The sequence below is a fragment of the Castor canadensis genome, chromosome 14, assembly GCF_047511655.1.
Source record: "Castor canadensis chromosome 14, mCasCan1.hap1v2, whole genome shotgun sequence".
Classification (NCBI taxonomy): Eukaryota; Metazoa; Chordata; class Mammalia; order Rodentia; family Castoridae; genus Castor; species Castor canadensis.
Genome location: NC_133399.1, coordinates 49,256,643 through 49,270,040, shown reverse-complemented (window position 1 = coordinate 49,270,040; position 13,398 = coordinate 49,256,643). Strand labels below are relative to the sequence as shown.

At 54.8% G+C, this 13,398-nt stretch overlaps 1 protein-coding gene and 1 long non-coding RNA gene across 3 annotated transcripts; one reads left to right on the top strand and one right to left on the bottom strand.

Annotated features, from left to right (window-relative positions):
* Positions 1-965: 965 nt before the first annotated feature.
* On the bottom strand, positions 966-4,977 carry LOC141416844 (uncharacterized). Its single transcript, XR_012441420.1, has 3 exons — positions 4,899-4,977; positions 3,377-3,511; positions 966-2,166 (listed from the first exon to the last, which is right to left on the bottom strand). It is a non-coding gene; the product is annotated as an uncharacterized lncRNA (long non-coding RNA).
* Positions 4,630-13,384, top strand: Plppr3 (phospholipid phosphatase related 3). 2 transcript variants are annotated; one of them, XM_020175115.2, is made up of 7 exons: positions 4,632-5,083; positions 9,999-10,184; positions 10,275-10,416; positions 10,516-10,711; positions 10,831-10,888; positions 10,985-11,158; positions 11,637-13,384. In XM_020175115.2, exons 1-7 carry the CDS (start codon positions 5,009-5,011, stop codon positions 13,008-13,010), a joined length of 2,205 nt encoding a protein of 734 aa, XP_020030704.1. In that variant the 5' UTR covers positions 4,632-5,008; the 3' UTR covers positions 13,011-13,384. The 2 variants fall into 2 exon arrangements, with proteins under 2 accessions (XP_020030703.1, XP_020030704.1); XM_020175114.2 differs by having other exon boundaries at positions 4,630-5,083; positions 10,831-11,158.
* The last annotated feature ends 14 nt before the right edge of the window (positions 13,385-13,398 follow it).

Here is a 13,398-nt window from a genome sequence, read left to right as displayed (position 1 = left end):
AGTGTCTATCAGCAGGACTACATAAGGGGACACGGTGGGTCTTCTATGGGACATGCTATATTTTTTATTTAATTTTTGCAGTCCCAGGGATGAACCCATTACTGCATGCTAGGCAAGCGCTCTACTACTGAGCCCCACCCCAGCCCTGCTGTGTTTTGCCCTAGCTGAGGGCAGAGGGTAAGCACTTGTCCAGCATGTGCAGGCCTGACTTCCATCCCAGCTCCATATATACAAAAAGAGGCCCCAGTATCAGAGGTCTCACGTGAATTCCTTTCACTGGTGGCCTCAGGCTCCTCTACCTGCAACTAGGGGTCCTTCAGTCAGTGTTTCCCAGCCTGTCCCCACCTGGCACACTCCGTCTAGGACTGGCTGTGTGATGTAGGCCAAAGTTGCTTTCCTTTTCTGTCCCTCTCCATGCCCACCTCTGCCCCTCAGCTGCACCCCAGCTCAGATAGGGAACACTGGGTGTCGGGGGGGGCACCCATTGGCCCTTGAGGACACTGTATGGCCAGGTGTCCCATGGGAGCATCACAGAGTGGTTATGGTGGCAAAGCCCCCCCCACGTGGATCCAGTCTCAGCCCCACTGGGTAGATAACAGGAAGTTGCCCAAGACCTCCACCACCAACTGCACCCTGGGTCGCCTGGATTCCTGCAACTGCCTAGTTGAGCCTCAGTTTCCTTCTCTGTAGAACAGGCCATATCTCCTAGCTTAGGCAAGGGCAATGGGAATTAATTATTACACATGGCAGACAAGTAGCAGTCATCCAACAAACATTAGCGCCAGTCATAAGGCCAGCTCTGGGCCTTAGTGTACCCATTCTGCCCACAGGGTCTGGTACCCACAAAGCTTAGGGCAGCAAAGTGGGCAGGCCTGGGACTGAGTGCTGTCAGCTGTGTGTGATGTTTTTTTCCATTTTTAGACATCTTTATTGAAACAATACACATGCCATACAACTCACCAATGTAAAGTGCACAGTTCAGTGGTTTTTAGTACGTTTATAGCAGTATGCAACTAAGACTTGCATCAGTTGTCTAATTCCAGAACAGTCCACCACCCCAAAAGGAAGCTGTGTCCCCATTAGCAGTCACCCCGTTTCCTGCTTGGCCCCCGGGAACCCATGAGTCCACTTCTTGTCTCTGGATTCTCCTGTTCTCCTATCAAAAGAATCACAGCTGTGGGGCCTTGAGCACGGTGTCCAAAGGTCCCTCCACGTTGTGCCATGTGTCAGAGCCTGATCCTGTTCAGGCTCTAAGTGATGTTCCTGTGTGGATAGACCATGGACCATGGCTGTGGACATCCTTCCGTGGACAATGCTTCCTCTTGGCTGCTGTGAATCAGAATGCTGTGGACGGTCACATACAAGTTCTTATTTCTCCTGGGCAGACACCTAGGAGTGGACATGCCGGATAGAAACTTTCATTTATTTACTTTCTGAAGCAACTGTGGGACTGATGTCCAAGTGGCTGCTCCATCTTCCCTTGGCACAAAACATGTTCTAACTTCTCCCCTCCTGACCAGCACTTTCTCTCCTTGCTTTCATCATGTCTGTCCTCGTGGTTGTGAGGTGGCATCTCACTGTGGTTAGGATTTGCATTTCCAAAGTGACTCATGAAGTTTCACAGCTTGCATGCGCTTGTGGCCACTCAGAGAAATGTCTGTTCAAGTCCTTTGTCCATGTTTAATCAGTTGTTTGTCTTTTGGTTTTGAATTACAGTCTTTATGTTCTGGACACAGTCTCCATGTCCTTGTTCACATCTTGTGCCCAGGTCCTGCGTTCCTCAGCCTCTACAGACCCAGCCTTGAAGACAGAAGGACAGGGACTTCTCTGGGGCTTGTGGCCAGCTGCAACCTCTCATTTGACAGATGCAGGACTGAGGCCAGACACAAAAGGCCACACAATGTGGTCATTCACACTGGAACATCGCTCAGCCACAAACAGACGAACAGGACAAGGCTCTGATACACACTACAATGTGGAGAGACCTTCAGGACACTGTGCTCAGTGACAGAAGCAGACACAAAAGGCCAGTGTGTAACTCCATTGATAGGAAATATCCAGAATAGGAGAATCCAGAGACAGGAAGTGGACTCATGGGTGCTGGTGGCTGGGGAGGGGAGAGGGTGGCTGCTTATGGGGATGCTTCTCTTGGGGTGATGGAATATTCTGGAATTAGATTGAGGTAGTGGCTGCATTAGATTGTGAGTTCATTAAAAACTCACAACATAAAAATAGCTGATTCCATGTTATGTGGATGTCATCTTTTTTTTTTTTTCAAATGGGGCTCATTTCTAAGGTGAAAGTGCTTGATTTAGGGCTCAGGCTGGTCCCACACACCTTGGAGACTGTATGTCTGCAGCTATGAGGGCTCTACTCTTCTGAGAGGAGGGCCAAAAGTAGACTTTGGGGTCCTCTGCCCAAGCCCTAGTGGTGGGGTCTTAGAGCACAGGTCTAGCTTCAGCTGAGCCTCTAGGTCAGACCTCAGGCTGCCTGGATCTGGTCCTTCCTGTTCACCCCGAATCTCACCTTCCTGTTCTCCTGTATTTGGTCTCACCTCTCCTCAGTCCCACTTCTTCCATCTGCCCCTTGCTGGCCATCTTCCCCAGAGCACAGAGGTCCTCATGAACTCTGGTACCAGAGGCTCTATTCTTTTCCAGGTGGGTGCCCTCAGGGTGGTCTCCTCTCTGTGCCACACTTTTTCCATCTGCACTACAGGGACATGAACTGTGCTGAGTCCTAAGTGGACCCATATCTGTGCATCTGGCACATTCAATTGCCCTGCCCTGGTCTAAAACTCTCCTGTTCCTGCTGAAGCCCAGGCCCCTTGTCTGGGTCATGCAGCCACCATGGCCACTTGCCTGATCCCCGTCACCAGGGATCTGGCAGGAAGGAGGACCTCTACTCTTGATTCTGATGATCCTCATTCCCTCTCCTGGCCTCAATGTCAGGAGACCTCGAGAGCACCCTTCCCCCAGCCAGGCACCAAGGAGTTGTTGCCCCACCTTCCTGCTCCTCTTCTTCCTCCTCCTCCTCCTCCTCTTCCTCCTCTAAAGGCTGTTTGTGGCCTTCTTTCAACACCAAGATTCCCAACGGCTGCCCAGGCTCCTCCTCTGCTAGTTGATGGGGGAAACTGAGACCCAATGCACAGCCAGGGGGCCAGTCTCAGGGTTCACTGCCCTGGGCCACAGAGAGGAGAGGCAGCATCACACCTGAGTGGGACCCATCTGTGCTGGCTAGCCAGGCCTCCAAAGTCTCAGGGCAGGAAACAAGCCAATGATAGTCCCCAGGCAGGTGGTCCTCTCTTGTCACTGGGTGTTGAGTGGATGGCAATGCCCTTGGGTCTGGGCAGCCCCAAATTCCCCCTAGGGTATCCCACCTTCTGCTTCCAACTTGCTGCCATTTTGCTGTTGTCCCATTGCGGCAGGTGGCTGGGCTGTCCTCTGTGGGGCAGAAGTGTCTGCTTTTCTCAATGACAGGCCAGGGGACTGAGGCCAGAAGCAGAATTCCAAACCTGAGGAACACACGGTTACCAGGCAGAAAATCTTTGAAAACATGGAGATGAGTCTCTGAAAACATGAGTCAGTTTGAGAAAAATATTGTGACTAAAAGGAACAAAGACACAAAAAGGGCAAGATCTGGGAGGGATGGGGTGGAAGGGCTGAGTGGGAGTAAAGAGCAGAGGCTGCAAACAGTAGCTCAATGAGTGCAGCCCCCCCACCCCCCACCCCATAGTCATATTCTGCCTCAGTTCCTCATGGGTCACCCACCAGCCACCGTTCAAGGAGGTGCTCAGGAGATGGGAATTAAAGGGACAAAATAAAATCCTGTCTTTTGGGACCTGGCAAATTTGGACAGTGACCTATGCTGCCCAGACCTCAGTTTCCCTATCTGAAAAATGGATGTCAGCCTGTCCCTACTCCATAGGGCTGTGTGCATTGACAGCAAGCCTAAGTGCCGAGCCAGTTAATTCATCCCGAGCCCGAAGCCCCAGCTAGGGTCTCAAAGACCACAGGGAATGAAGAGAATAGGCCGAGTGGGCAAATGGAAGGGAGGGAAGAGAGAAGAGAAAGGAAGAGAGGGGAGAGAGGGCGAGTCCCCCGCCCACCTCTCAATTCGCCCCCCCTCTTTGTCTAGGATCGTCTGGGCGCCCACGGAGCTTGCCATGGAAACCGGCGCCGGCGAGCAGCGGGCACAGGGGCCGCGGGGGTCGCGATGCGGGGTGTGGGGACAAGGGACAGAGAGACCGTGAGACACAGAGCTAGTCCGAGACCCCGAACCTAGACCCCGCCCTGCCGCGCGCCGCTGGACCCGAGCGCGGAAGGCGCGCAGAAGGCGCCAGGAGTGGCACAGAGGGAATCCGTGGCCCCGCCCCCCTTGTGGCCCAGACCCCGATACCGGGATTCCGGCTGCTGCTGCCGGAGCCGGGGGCGGGGACAGGGGCGCGGACGGCGCGCCCGAGGCCCGGCCTGCGGGAGACGCACGCGCGCGCGGCGCCTCCGACGCGCGCAGACAAAGAGCCCCCGCTCTGCGCCCCACGCCCAGGCCTTTGCGGGGTCTTGGCTCATACGAGACCCGCAGCCCCTTCCCGCCCGCCCCGCCCCGCCCCGCGGAGGGCCGCGCTTTGTGCTTGCGGCGCCTCCGCAGCCCCCGCCGCCAGCTCCGCCCTTCCCGCACCGGCCGCGCCAGGTGAGGGGGCTGCGGGCGGACGCGGATCCCGCTCCTCCGCGAACCGCGACCCCCAGGCCGGGCGGGTGCCGCCCTCTTCGCGGAGTCCCTCCCGATCCCCCTTCGAGTGCACGATCATCAAGCAGGGCCGCTGGGCATCCGCGGAGGCCCCGGGGTCGCCCTCCTCTCCACCTCAGTTTCCCTGGGCTGTTTTTGTGCATTCTTCCCCTCACCTTCCCCACCGGCGCCAGACACTGGGTCACCCCAGAGCTGAGTCTGCGAGTCCTCCTCTCCAACGCGGCTTTGTCCCCCTCCAACCACGGCCTGTGGCGCCCGTGGCATCATGATCTCCACCAAGGAGAAGAATAAAGCCCCGAAGGACAGCATGACGCTCTTGCCTTGCTTCTACTTCGTGGAGGTGCGTGGGGGCCACGGTGGTGGTGCCAGGGAGAGGCCTCTGTTCTGTCTCGCTTCAGATGCCCCCCCCCCCGCTCCTGGGGAGCCAGGAAGGCATCCCTGTCCCCAGCCTCATGGGGCCGGCAGAACCAGGGCACTTAAGACTAGGTGGGGGATGGGGGTGGGACAGAGGTGACGGGCTTTGCTGCTTGAGTAGGAGTTCCAGAGTCACAGACTGGTGTTGTGAGCTATGGGAACAGTGTGGGTGACTGCTGGGAAGTGGGGCTGTCAGCAAGGGCACAGGCGAGGATCTGGCCTGGGGTGGGTCAGGCCAGAAGGAGTGGGGCTGGGAGCTGTGCACCTGGATCTGAGGCCTGAGGTGAGTGTGAGTGCTGGTGACACGCCCCTGTCTCCCTGGATCACAGCTACCTGGTCTTCAAATGAACCTTTAGGAAGCTTAGAGCTGGCCAACCACATGGTGCAGGCTTAGGACTGTTCTAAAAATGGAAGACAATAAATGCAGCCACCTGGTGCTTACTAAGTGCTTAGGGTGGTGAAGGGAGATGTTTGTCTCTCCTTGGATAGCCTGCCAGAAAAGCCTGGCTCTAGGAGGGGACTAGGGGCCCTGGTGGAGGTTGTGCTCCCATCCAAGCTAACAGCCAGACTGAGTCCTGAAGCCCTGGGCCAGGCTGGAGTCCAGATGCATCCTAGGTGGGTTTCTTACCAGTAGCCAGTGTTAACTGTTACCTACATGGCTTGTAGAAAATGCTTGTTTTTCAGCATGGCATTTTTGTTCCCATGACAATAGGTTGATTGTCCCTTCCCCAAGTCAAGGTGGAGGCAGCTCCATCCCTGCAGCCCCTCTGCTCTCCCCCTCCTCATCGTTGTTTAGTTTGTTTGTTCTTTCAGTACTGGGGTTTGAACTCAGGACCTTCACCTGAAGCCACTCCACCAGCCCTTTTTTGTGATGTTCTTTCAAGATAGGGTCTCTTGAACTGTTTGCCAGGTCTGGCTTGATCCTCGATTCTCCTGGTCTCTGCCTTCTGAGTAGCTAGGATTATAGGCGCAAGACACCAGCACCCAGCCACTGTTTTTTGTTTGTTTGTTTGTTTGCTTGTTTGTTTTGGTGGGACTGGGGTTTGAAGTCAGCTTGAAGCTTGCAAAGCAGGCACTCTACCTCTGGAGCCACACCTCCAATCCAAAATACGGGATTTTGCAAACTGTTTGCCTATGGTTGGCTTTGAACGTTGATCCTTGAATCCCAGTTTCCCAAGTAGCTAGGATTACAGGCATGAGCCACTGGTGCCTGTCTCCATTAAAAAAAATTTTTTTGGTGCTAGGGATGGAACCCAGGGCCTTCCTGATGCCAGGCAAGCACTCGCCACTGAGACTTTCTTTCTAGATTTTTTTTTTTTTTTTGGTATTGGGGTTTGAACTCAGAGCTCTTGCTTATGGGGCAACTGCTCTACCACTTGAGCCATGCCTCTAGACCCTTCTCCCCATTTTTTAAACACAAGGTTCTGTTCTTAAATACAAGGGCTTTTTTCCAGCCAAGTCCTTGGCTTAATGACCTATGTAAGGTGTCCAGTCCTTTTCCCTGCTGTGTAGTACTCTTGCCTCCCAGTAGCAAACACTTTCTGTGTTTCCTGGCCTTCATCATCATAGATATCCTTCTAAGAAGGTTCCTGGATTCCCGTATCATCCATCCAGCAGTGAGCTTGGTGTAGGATAAGTGCTGGAAGAGTGGGTCTTCAGAGGAGAAAGGTACAGTTCTTTTGGAAGATATACCCCTGAACCTTCTCCACAGGGGGAGCCTGCAGAGTTGTGCATGCCAGTTCAAGTGTTCACCCACAGCCTCACCCGGTACCCGTGTGTGAGCAACGTTTTGGATTTTGACCAATCTGTGAGTGAAAACCTGAATTGCAGTTCTAATTTAGATTTGCCTTAGTGGAGGAGTACAGATATTCCTCCGTTTAGTACGGGGCCCAATAAACCCTTGCAAGTGGAAAATATCATATGGTGAAAATGCATATAATACACCCAACTGCCAGGTGGCGTGGCTCATGACTGCAATCCCAGCTACTTGGGAGTCAGAGATTGGGAGAAATGTGGTTCAAGGTCAATCTGGGTAAAAAGTTATTGTGACCCATCTCAACAAATAATCCAGGTGTGGTGTGATCCTGTAATCCCAGCAGTTGGGAGGCATAAGGTAGGAGGATTGTGACCCAAGGCTGGGCTCGAGCAAAAACTCAAGACCCTATCTGAAAAATAACTGAAGCAAAAAAGAGATAAGGGCATGCGTCAAGTGATAGAGAACCTGCCTTGTAAGTGGTAGGTTCTGAGTTCAAACCCCAGTACTGTTAAAACATTTTTTAAAAATCGACAGAACTGCTGCACACAGGTGGTTCATGCCTGTAATCCTAGCTACTCAGGAGGCAGAGATCAGGAGGATCGAGGTTCAAAGCCAGCCTGGTTGAACAGTTCACGAGACCCTATCTTGAAAATACCCATCACAAAAAAGGGCTGGAGTTGTGGCTTAAGGTGAAGGCCCTGAGTTCAAGTCCCAGTGTTGCAAGATAAATACACACACACACACACACACACACACACACAGAACTTGCCCATCCTAGCTCAGCCCAGCCATGTAGACCGAGTTCAGTTCACTTAGCTTAGCCCATGGTATGACAAAGTCAGTTCACACAAGCCTGACTTAGAACAAGGTGTTGAATATCTCATGTAAGTTATCATCGAACACTGTACCAAAAGTGAAAAACAACAGTTGTGCTGGGTGCCAGTGGCTCACACTTGTAATCCTCACTACTCAGTAGGCAAAGATAAGGAGGATCGCAGTTTGAAGCCAGCCTGGGCAAATAGTTCACGAGACCCTATCTTGAAAAACCATCACAAAAAAGGACTGGGGGTGACTCAAGGTATAGGTGTAGGCCCTGAATTCAAACCCCAGTACACCCCCACAAAAAGAAAAACCAGTGGTGTGGGAGTACATCATAAGTGGAAGTACCCTAAATTAGAAACCTTTTTTTCTTTTTTAAGACGGTCTTGTCATGTAGCCAAGGCTGGCCTCTCGCCTCAGCATCCTGAGTGCTGGGATTACAGATGCATACCACCTGGCTCGGCTAGGATTTGATATTTTTAAGGCTGTGCTCAGGACCCCACTGCAAACCCTTCCTGTGGCTTGAAGCTGGCTGCCCAAGCCACCAAATCGTGCTGATGACAATAACAGCAGGAATAGTTGCACCATTTTGTGCTGGTCCTGTTCTAAACACTTTTTGTGTATGTGCCATCCAGTTCTCACATCTGAGTCCCAGGAAGTGGCTCCTTTTTTATTCCCATTTTACAGCTGAGAAAACCAAAGTGTGTGGCAGCTGCAGGATTCAAGTCTGGCCCACTGTCTTGGACCTCGCAGCAGGTGTTCAATAAATGCTCTTTGGACACAAACCCAACCCTGGAACCTGTCTTGTCCAATACGTTCTGTCCCCTGCCCAGGCTCCCAGCTTGAATTCTTGACCCTGCCCTGCTGCCTCCATGGGATTTCTACCCTGAGCTCAGTGGCAAGCTTTCCCAAGCCTCAGTTTCCCCCCCCGTAAAAGGGATCAATGATACCGGGTCTGTACTAACAGGGTGGTGGGAGATCAGAAATGACATGAGTGCCAGGTGCCAGTGGCTCACGCCTGTAATCCTAGCTACTCAGGAGGCAGAGATCAGGAGGATTGTGGTTGGAAGCCAGCCCAGGAAAACAATTCACAAGTCCTTATCTCAAAAAAATCCACCACAAAAAAGGGCTGGTAGAGTGGCTCAAGGTGAAGGCTCTGAGTTCAAACACCAGTACTGGGAAAAAAAAATAAATAAATAAAAAGGAAATGTCACATAGTGTTTTGGGCCCAGCACGTGGGGCACATGGCCAGGTTGCGGGAAAAGGGCAGAGGCATGAATGAGGGGCCACAGACCTTCCATTCATTCAGCACCTATCATATGCCGAAGCCTTTTTGGGGCTGTGTGGTTGACTGCCACGTGGGGGTGAGGAAACAAAACAAAGCAGCCCAAGGACAGAGGAATGGTGTTCAGGGAGGGCCTCTCTGAGGAGGGCCGGCACCCAAGTAAGTGTTTAAGGGAAGCACAGCTTAGACCAGGGGCACAGGGACAGGGATGTGTTTGTTGTTTCTAGGATAAGAAACCAAGGGTGGATGGGAGGAAGTGGATGGATGGGTGAATAAGTTGGTAGATGGGTGGACAGGTGGATGGGTGGATAGATGTAGGTAGGTAGGTAGGTAGGTATGTGTAGATGGTAGATGTGTGGTGGGTGGATGAGTTGGTGGATGGATGGGTGGATGGATAAGTGGATAGGCAGATGGATAAATGTATGTGTGTATGTATGAGTAAATAGGCGGGTGGTTGGATGGGTAAATGGATAGATTAATGTATGTATGTATGGTCAGGTGAATGGCGGGTGAGTGGATGGATGGGTAAGTAGTTGGTTGGGTGGGTGGATGGATGGATAAGTGAATGGATTGATGGATGGATGGATGGATGGATGGATGGGTGGGTGGGTCGACAGACGGGTGAATCAATGAGTGGACAAGTAGATGGATAGATAAATGTATGTATGATTGGATGGATGGATGGGTGGATGGATAGATAAATGTATTCATGTGTGTATGAATGGGTGGGTGGGTGAATGGATGAATAGATGGTGTATGGGCAGATGAATGAGTGAATGGGTGAGTGGGTGGGTGGATGGTGGGTTGAGGAACCCCTCAACTGCTGAAGTGATCTGTGGGTGTGGAAGGGCCACACCAGCTGCACCTGTGGATGGGAAGCACAACTGGGTGAGTGACAATGTACACAGCTGAAGCCATGGCAGGATGGGCAGTGACTGGGTGAGGAAGTGGGGGTGACCCTGCTCTGCTGTCTGCCCACAGTTGCCCATTGTGGCGTCGTCCATTGTGTCCCTGTATTTCCTGGAGCTGACGGATCTCTTCAAGCCAGCCAAGGTGGGCTTCCAGTGCTATGATCGCACACTGTCCATGCCCTACGTGGAGACCCACGAGGAGCTCATCCCGCTTCTCATGCTGCTCAGCCTGGCCTTTGCGGCCCCTGCGGCCTCAGTGAGTACTGTGCAGGGCTCGGGCAGAGGTCTGAGGCTGGGTGCTTTTCTGAGAGAGCTGGCCTGAGCATGGAACACCCCTGTTGGGCAGATCATGGTTGGCGAGGGTGTGCTCTACTGCCTGCAGTCCCGGCTGTGGGGCCACGGTGGGGGCCCCGGCGGGGCAGAGGGCAGCATCAATGCTGGCGGCTGCAACTTCAACTCCTTCCTGAGGCGTACTGTGCGGTTTGTGGGTGAGTTGCTGGATGACACCTTGCTCCTCCCCTGAAGTCCATGCCCAGGGCTTCAGACTCCCAGGTCCCTTGCCCGGCCCTGACTTTCCCACCTCACAGGTGTCCATGTGTTTGGGCTCTGTGCCACGGCCCTGGTGACTGATGTCATCCAGCTGGCCACCGGCTACCATGCGCCCTTCTTCCTCACTGTCTGCAAGCCGAACTATACCCTCCTGGGCACATCTTGCGAGGCCAATCCGTACATCACCCAGGACATCTGCTCTGGCCACGACACCCATGCCATCCTATCCGCACGGTGAGCTGGGCCCCAGCCCCAGGGTAGGAGCACCACCTGCTCTGCCACACAGTGAGCATATGGGGAAACTGAGGCACAGAGCCCTCCAGCAGCGGGGCTCACATTGTCTGCTCTTACAGGAAGACCTTCCCGTCCCAGCATGCCACACTGTCAGCCTTTGCAGCAGTCTATGTGTCGGTGAGTTCAGTCCCCACAGCCTTGCCCACAAGCCACTGCTGGCCCACCCAGGGGGATGTGGCCACAGTCTCACTGCCCGCCCCCGCCCACCCCCAGATGTACTTCAATTCAGTCATTTCGGACACCACAAAGCTTCTGAAGCCCATCCTGGTGTTTGCCTTCGCCATTGCTGCGGGCGTCTGTGGTCTCACACAGATTACCCAGTACCGCAGCCACCCCGTGGACGTCTACGCCGGCTTCCTCATCGGGGCTGGCATCGCTGCCTACCTAGTGAGTGGTTGGGGACTGAGTGGAGGCTGGCCTCTAAGGGAACCTAAAGGGGGAGGCTTGCCACCAAAGGAGCCTTAGGGGAGGCTGGCCTCCAAGGGGCTCTGAATGGGGGAATCTGGCTGCCGAGGAGGCCTGAAAGGGGAGGCGGCTCTGACCCAAGGTTTGAGGGGGCAACTGGCAGCCCTGAGATCTGACAAAGGGGAAGTGGCTGTGCCCCTGGTCTGAGAGGGGAAGCAACAGTGCCCTGTGGAGTCTGACAGCCTTGCCCCAGGGTCTGAGGGGGGAAGGTGACCATGCCCTGGGGTTCTGTGTATCATATCTGCCCTGGGGATGGGGAGTCGGCGCCTGGTGCAGACTTGTCAACCTTGCAGTGACTGTGAGGCAAGGGTCTGCCCACTGGGAAATGATTGCCTTTACCACCTTCAGGCTCCTGCCTCCAGGAGGTCACCAACCTCACACTGAACCTGTGTTCCCCCAGGCCTGCCACGCAGTGGGCAACTTCCAAGCCCCACCCGCAGAGAAACCTGCTGTTCCAGCCCCTACCAAGGATGCATTGAGGGCTCTGACCCAGCGGGGCCATGACTCAGTTTACCAGAACAAGTCGGTGAGCACTGATGAGCTGGGCCCACCAGGACGGCTGGAGGGTGTGCCCCGGCCTGTGGCCCGGGAGAAGACATCACTTGGTAGCCTGAAGCGGGCCAGTGTGGACGTGGACCTGCTGGCACCACGAAGCCCTATGGGCAAGGAGAACATGGTGACCTTCAGCAACACCCTGCCACGTGTCAGCACACCCTCCCTTGACGACCCTGCCCGCCGCCATATGACCATCCATGTGCCGCTTGACGCATCACGCTCCAAGCAGCTCATTAGCGAGTGGAAGCAGAAGTCGCTGGAAGGCCGTGGACTGGGGCTGCCTGATGAGGCCAGCCCCGTACACCTGCGGGCACCTGCTGAGCCCATGGCAGAGGAGGAAGAGGAGGAGGAAGAGGAGGAGGAGGAGGAGGAAGAGGAAGAGGACGAAGAGGAGGAGGAGGAGGAGGACGTGGAAAGGCCCATCCCACCCTCGCTCTACCCCACAGTGCAGGCGCGGCCGGGGCTCGGGCCCCGTGTCATCCTCCCTCCACGGCCAGGGCCACAGCCACTCGTGCACATTCCAGAGGAGGGGGTGCAGGCAGGGGCCAGTCTGTCCCCAAAGAGTAGTGCTGCAGTACGTGCTAAGTGGCTCATGATGGCTGAAAAGGGTGGGGCCCCTGTAGCTTCAGCTCCGCCACAGCCCCGAATGGCCAACCCACCACGGCTGTTGCAGGTGATTGCCATGTCCAAGGCCCCAGGCGGGCCTGGCCCCAAAGCTGCTGAGACAGCTTCATCCTCCAGTGCCAGCTCCGACTCCTCCCAGTACCGGTCACCATCAGACCGTGATTCAGCCAGCATTGTCACCATTGATGCCCATGCACCTCACCACCCTGTGGTCCACCTGTCCTCAGGCAACACACCCTGGGAGTGGAAGGCCATGGGCAGTGGGGCCAAGGGGGTGGAGGGTGAAGGTGGGTATGAGCTGGGGGACCTAGCCCGCAGTTTCCGAGGTGGGCCCAAGCCACCAGGTGTATCCCCAGGCTCCTCAGTCAGTGATGTGGACCAGGAAGAACCACGTTTTGGTGTCGTGGCCACTGTCAACCTGGTCACAGGTGAGGGGCTACCTCCACTGGGCACAGGTGACGGAGCACTGGGCCCAGCCAGCCGCGAGTCAACACTGCGTAGACAGGTGGCCCCTGGACTGGGGGAGCGGGAGGCAGCAGAGGCGGAAGCAGAGAGTTACTATAGGAGGATGCAGGCCCGAAGGTTCCAGGACTGACCTGACAGGGCCAGAGTGCCTACAGGATGGGGGTGGGGGGAGGGCAGGCAGGGAGAACTGGATGTGGGTGGGTGAGGGCCTGAGTGGTTAGTGCTCATTAATAAAGGCAAAAAAGGTGATTGGTGACATCAGGCTAGTCTTTTGGTGAGGCCAGCTACAGGCAAAAAGCAGAGGTGGACTGGCCTGTCTGGCTCAGGCCACCAGGTGGCTGCAGGATTCTTGCTCATTTCCATTTTACAGGTACCTTGATGACTCCTGTCCTCAGGGGAAGCTGACAGGCTGAGGATATATATCCTCCCCAAGACCCACTGCCTGCCAGGCTCAGGTGAGACTCACTGGACACCAGTGGTCAGCAGCCACCAGTGCAGGCTCACGTTCCCCAGAAACT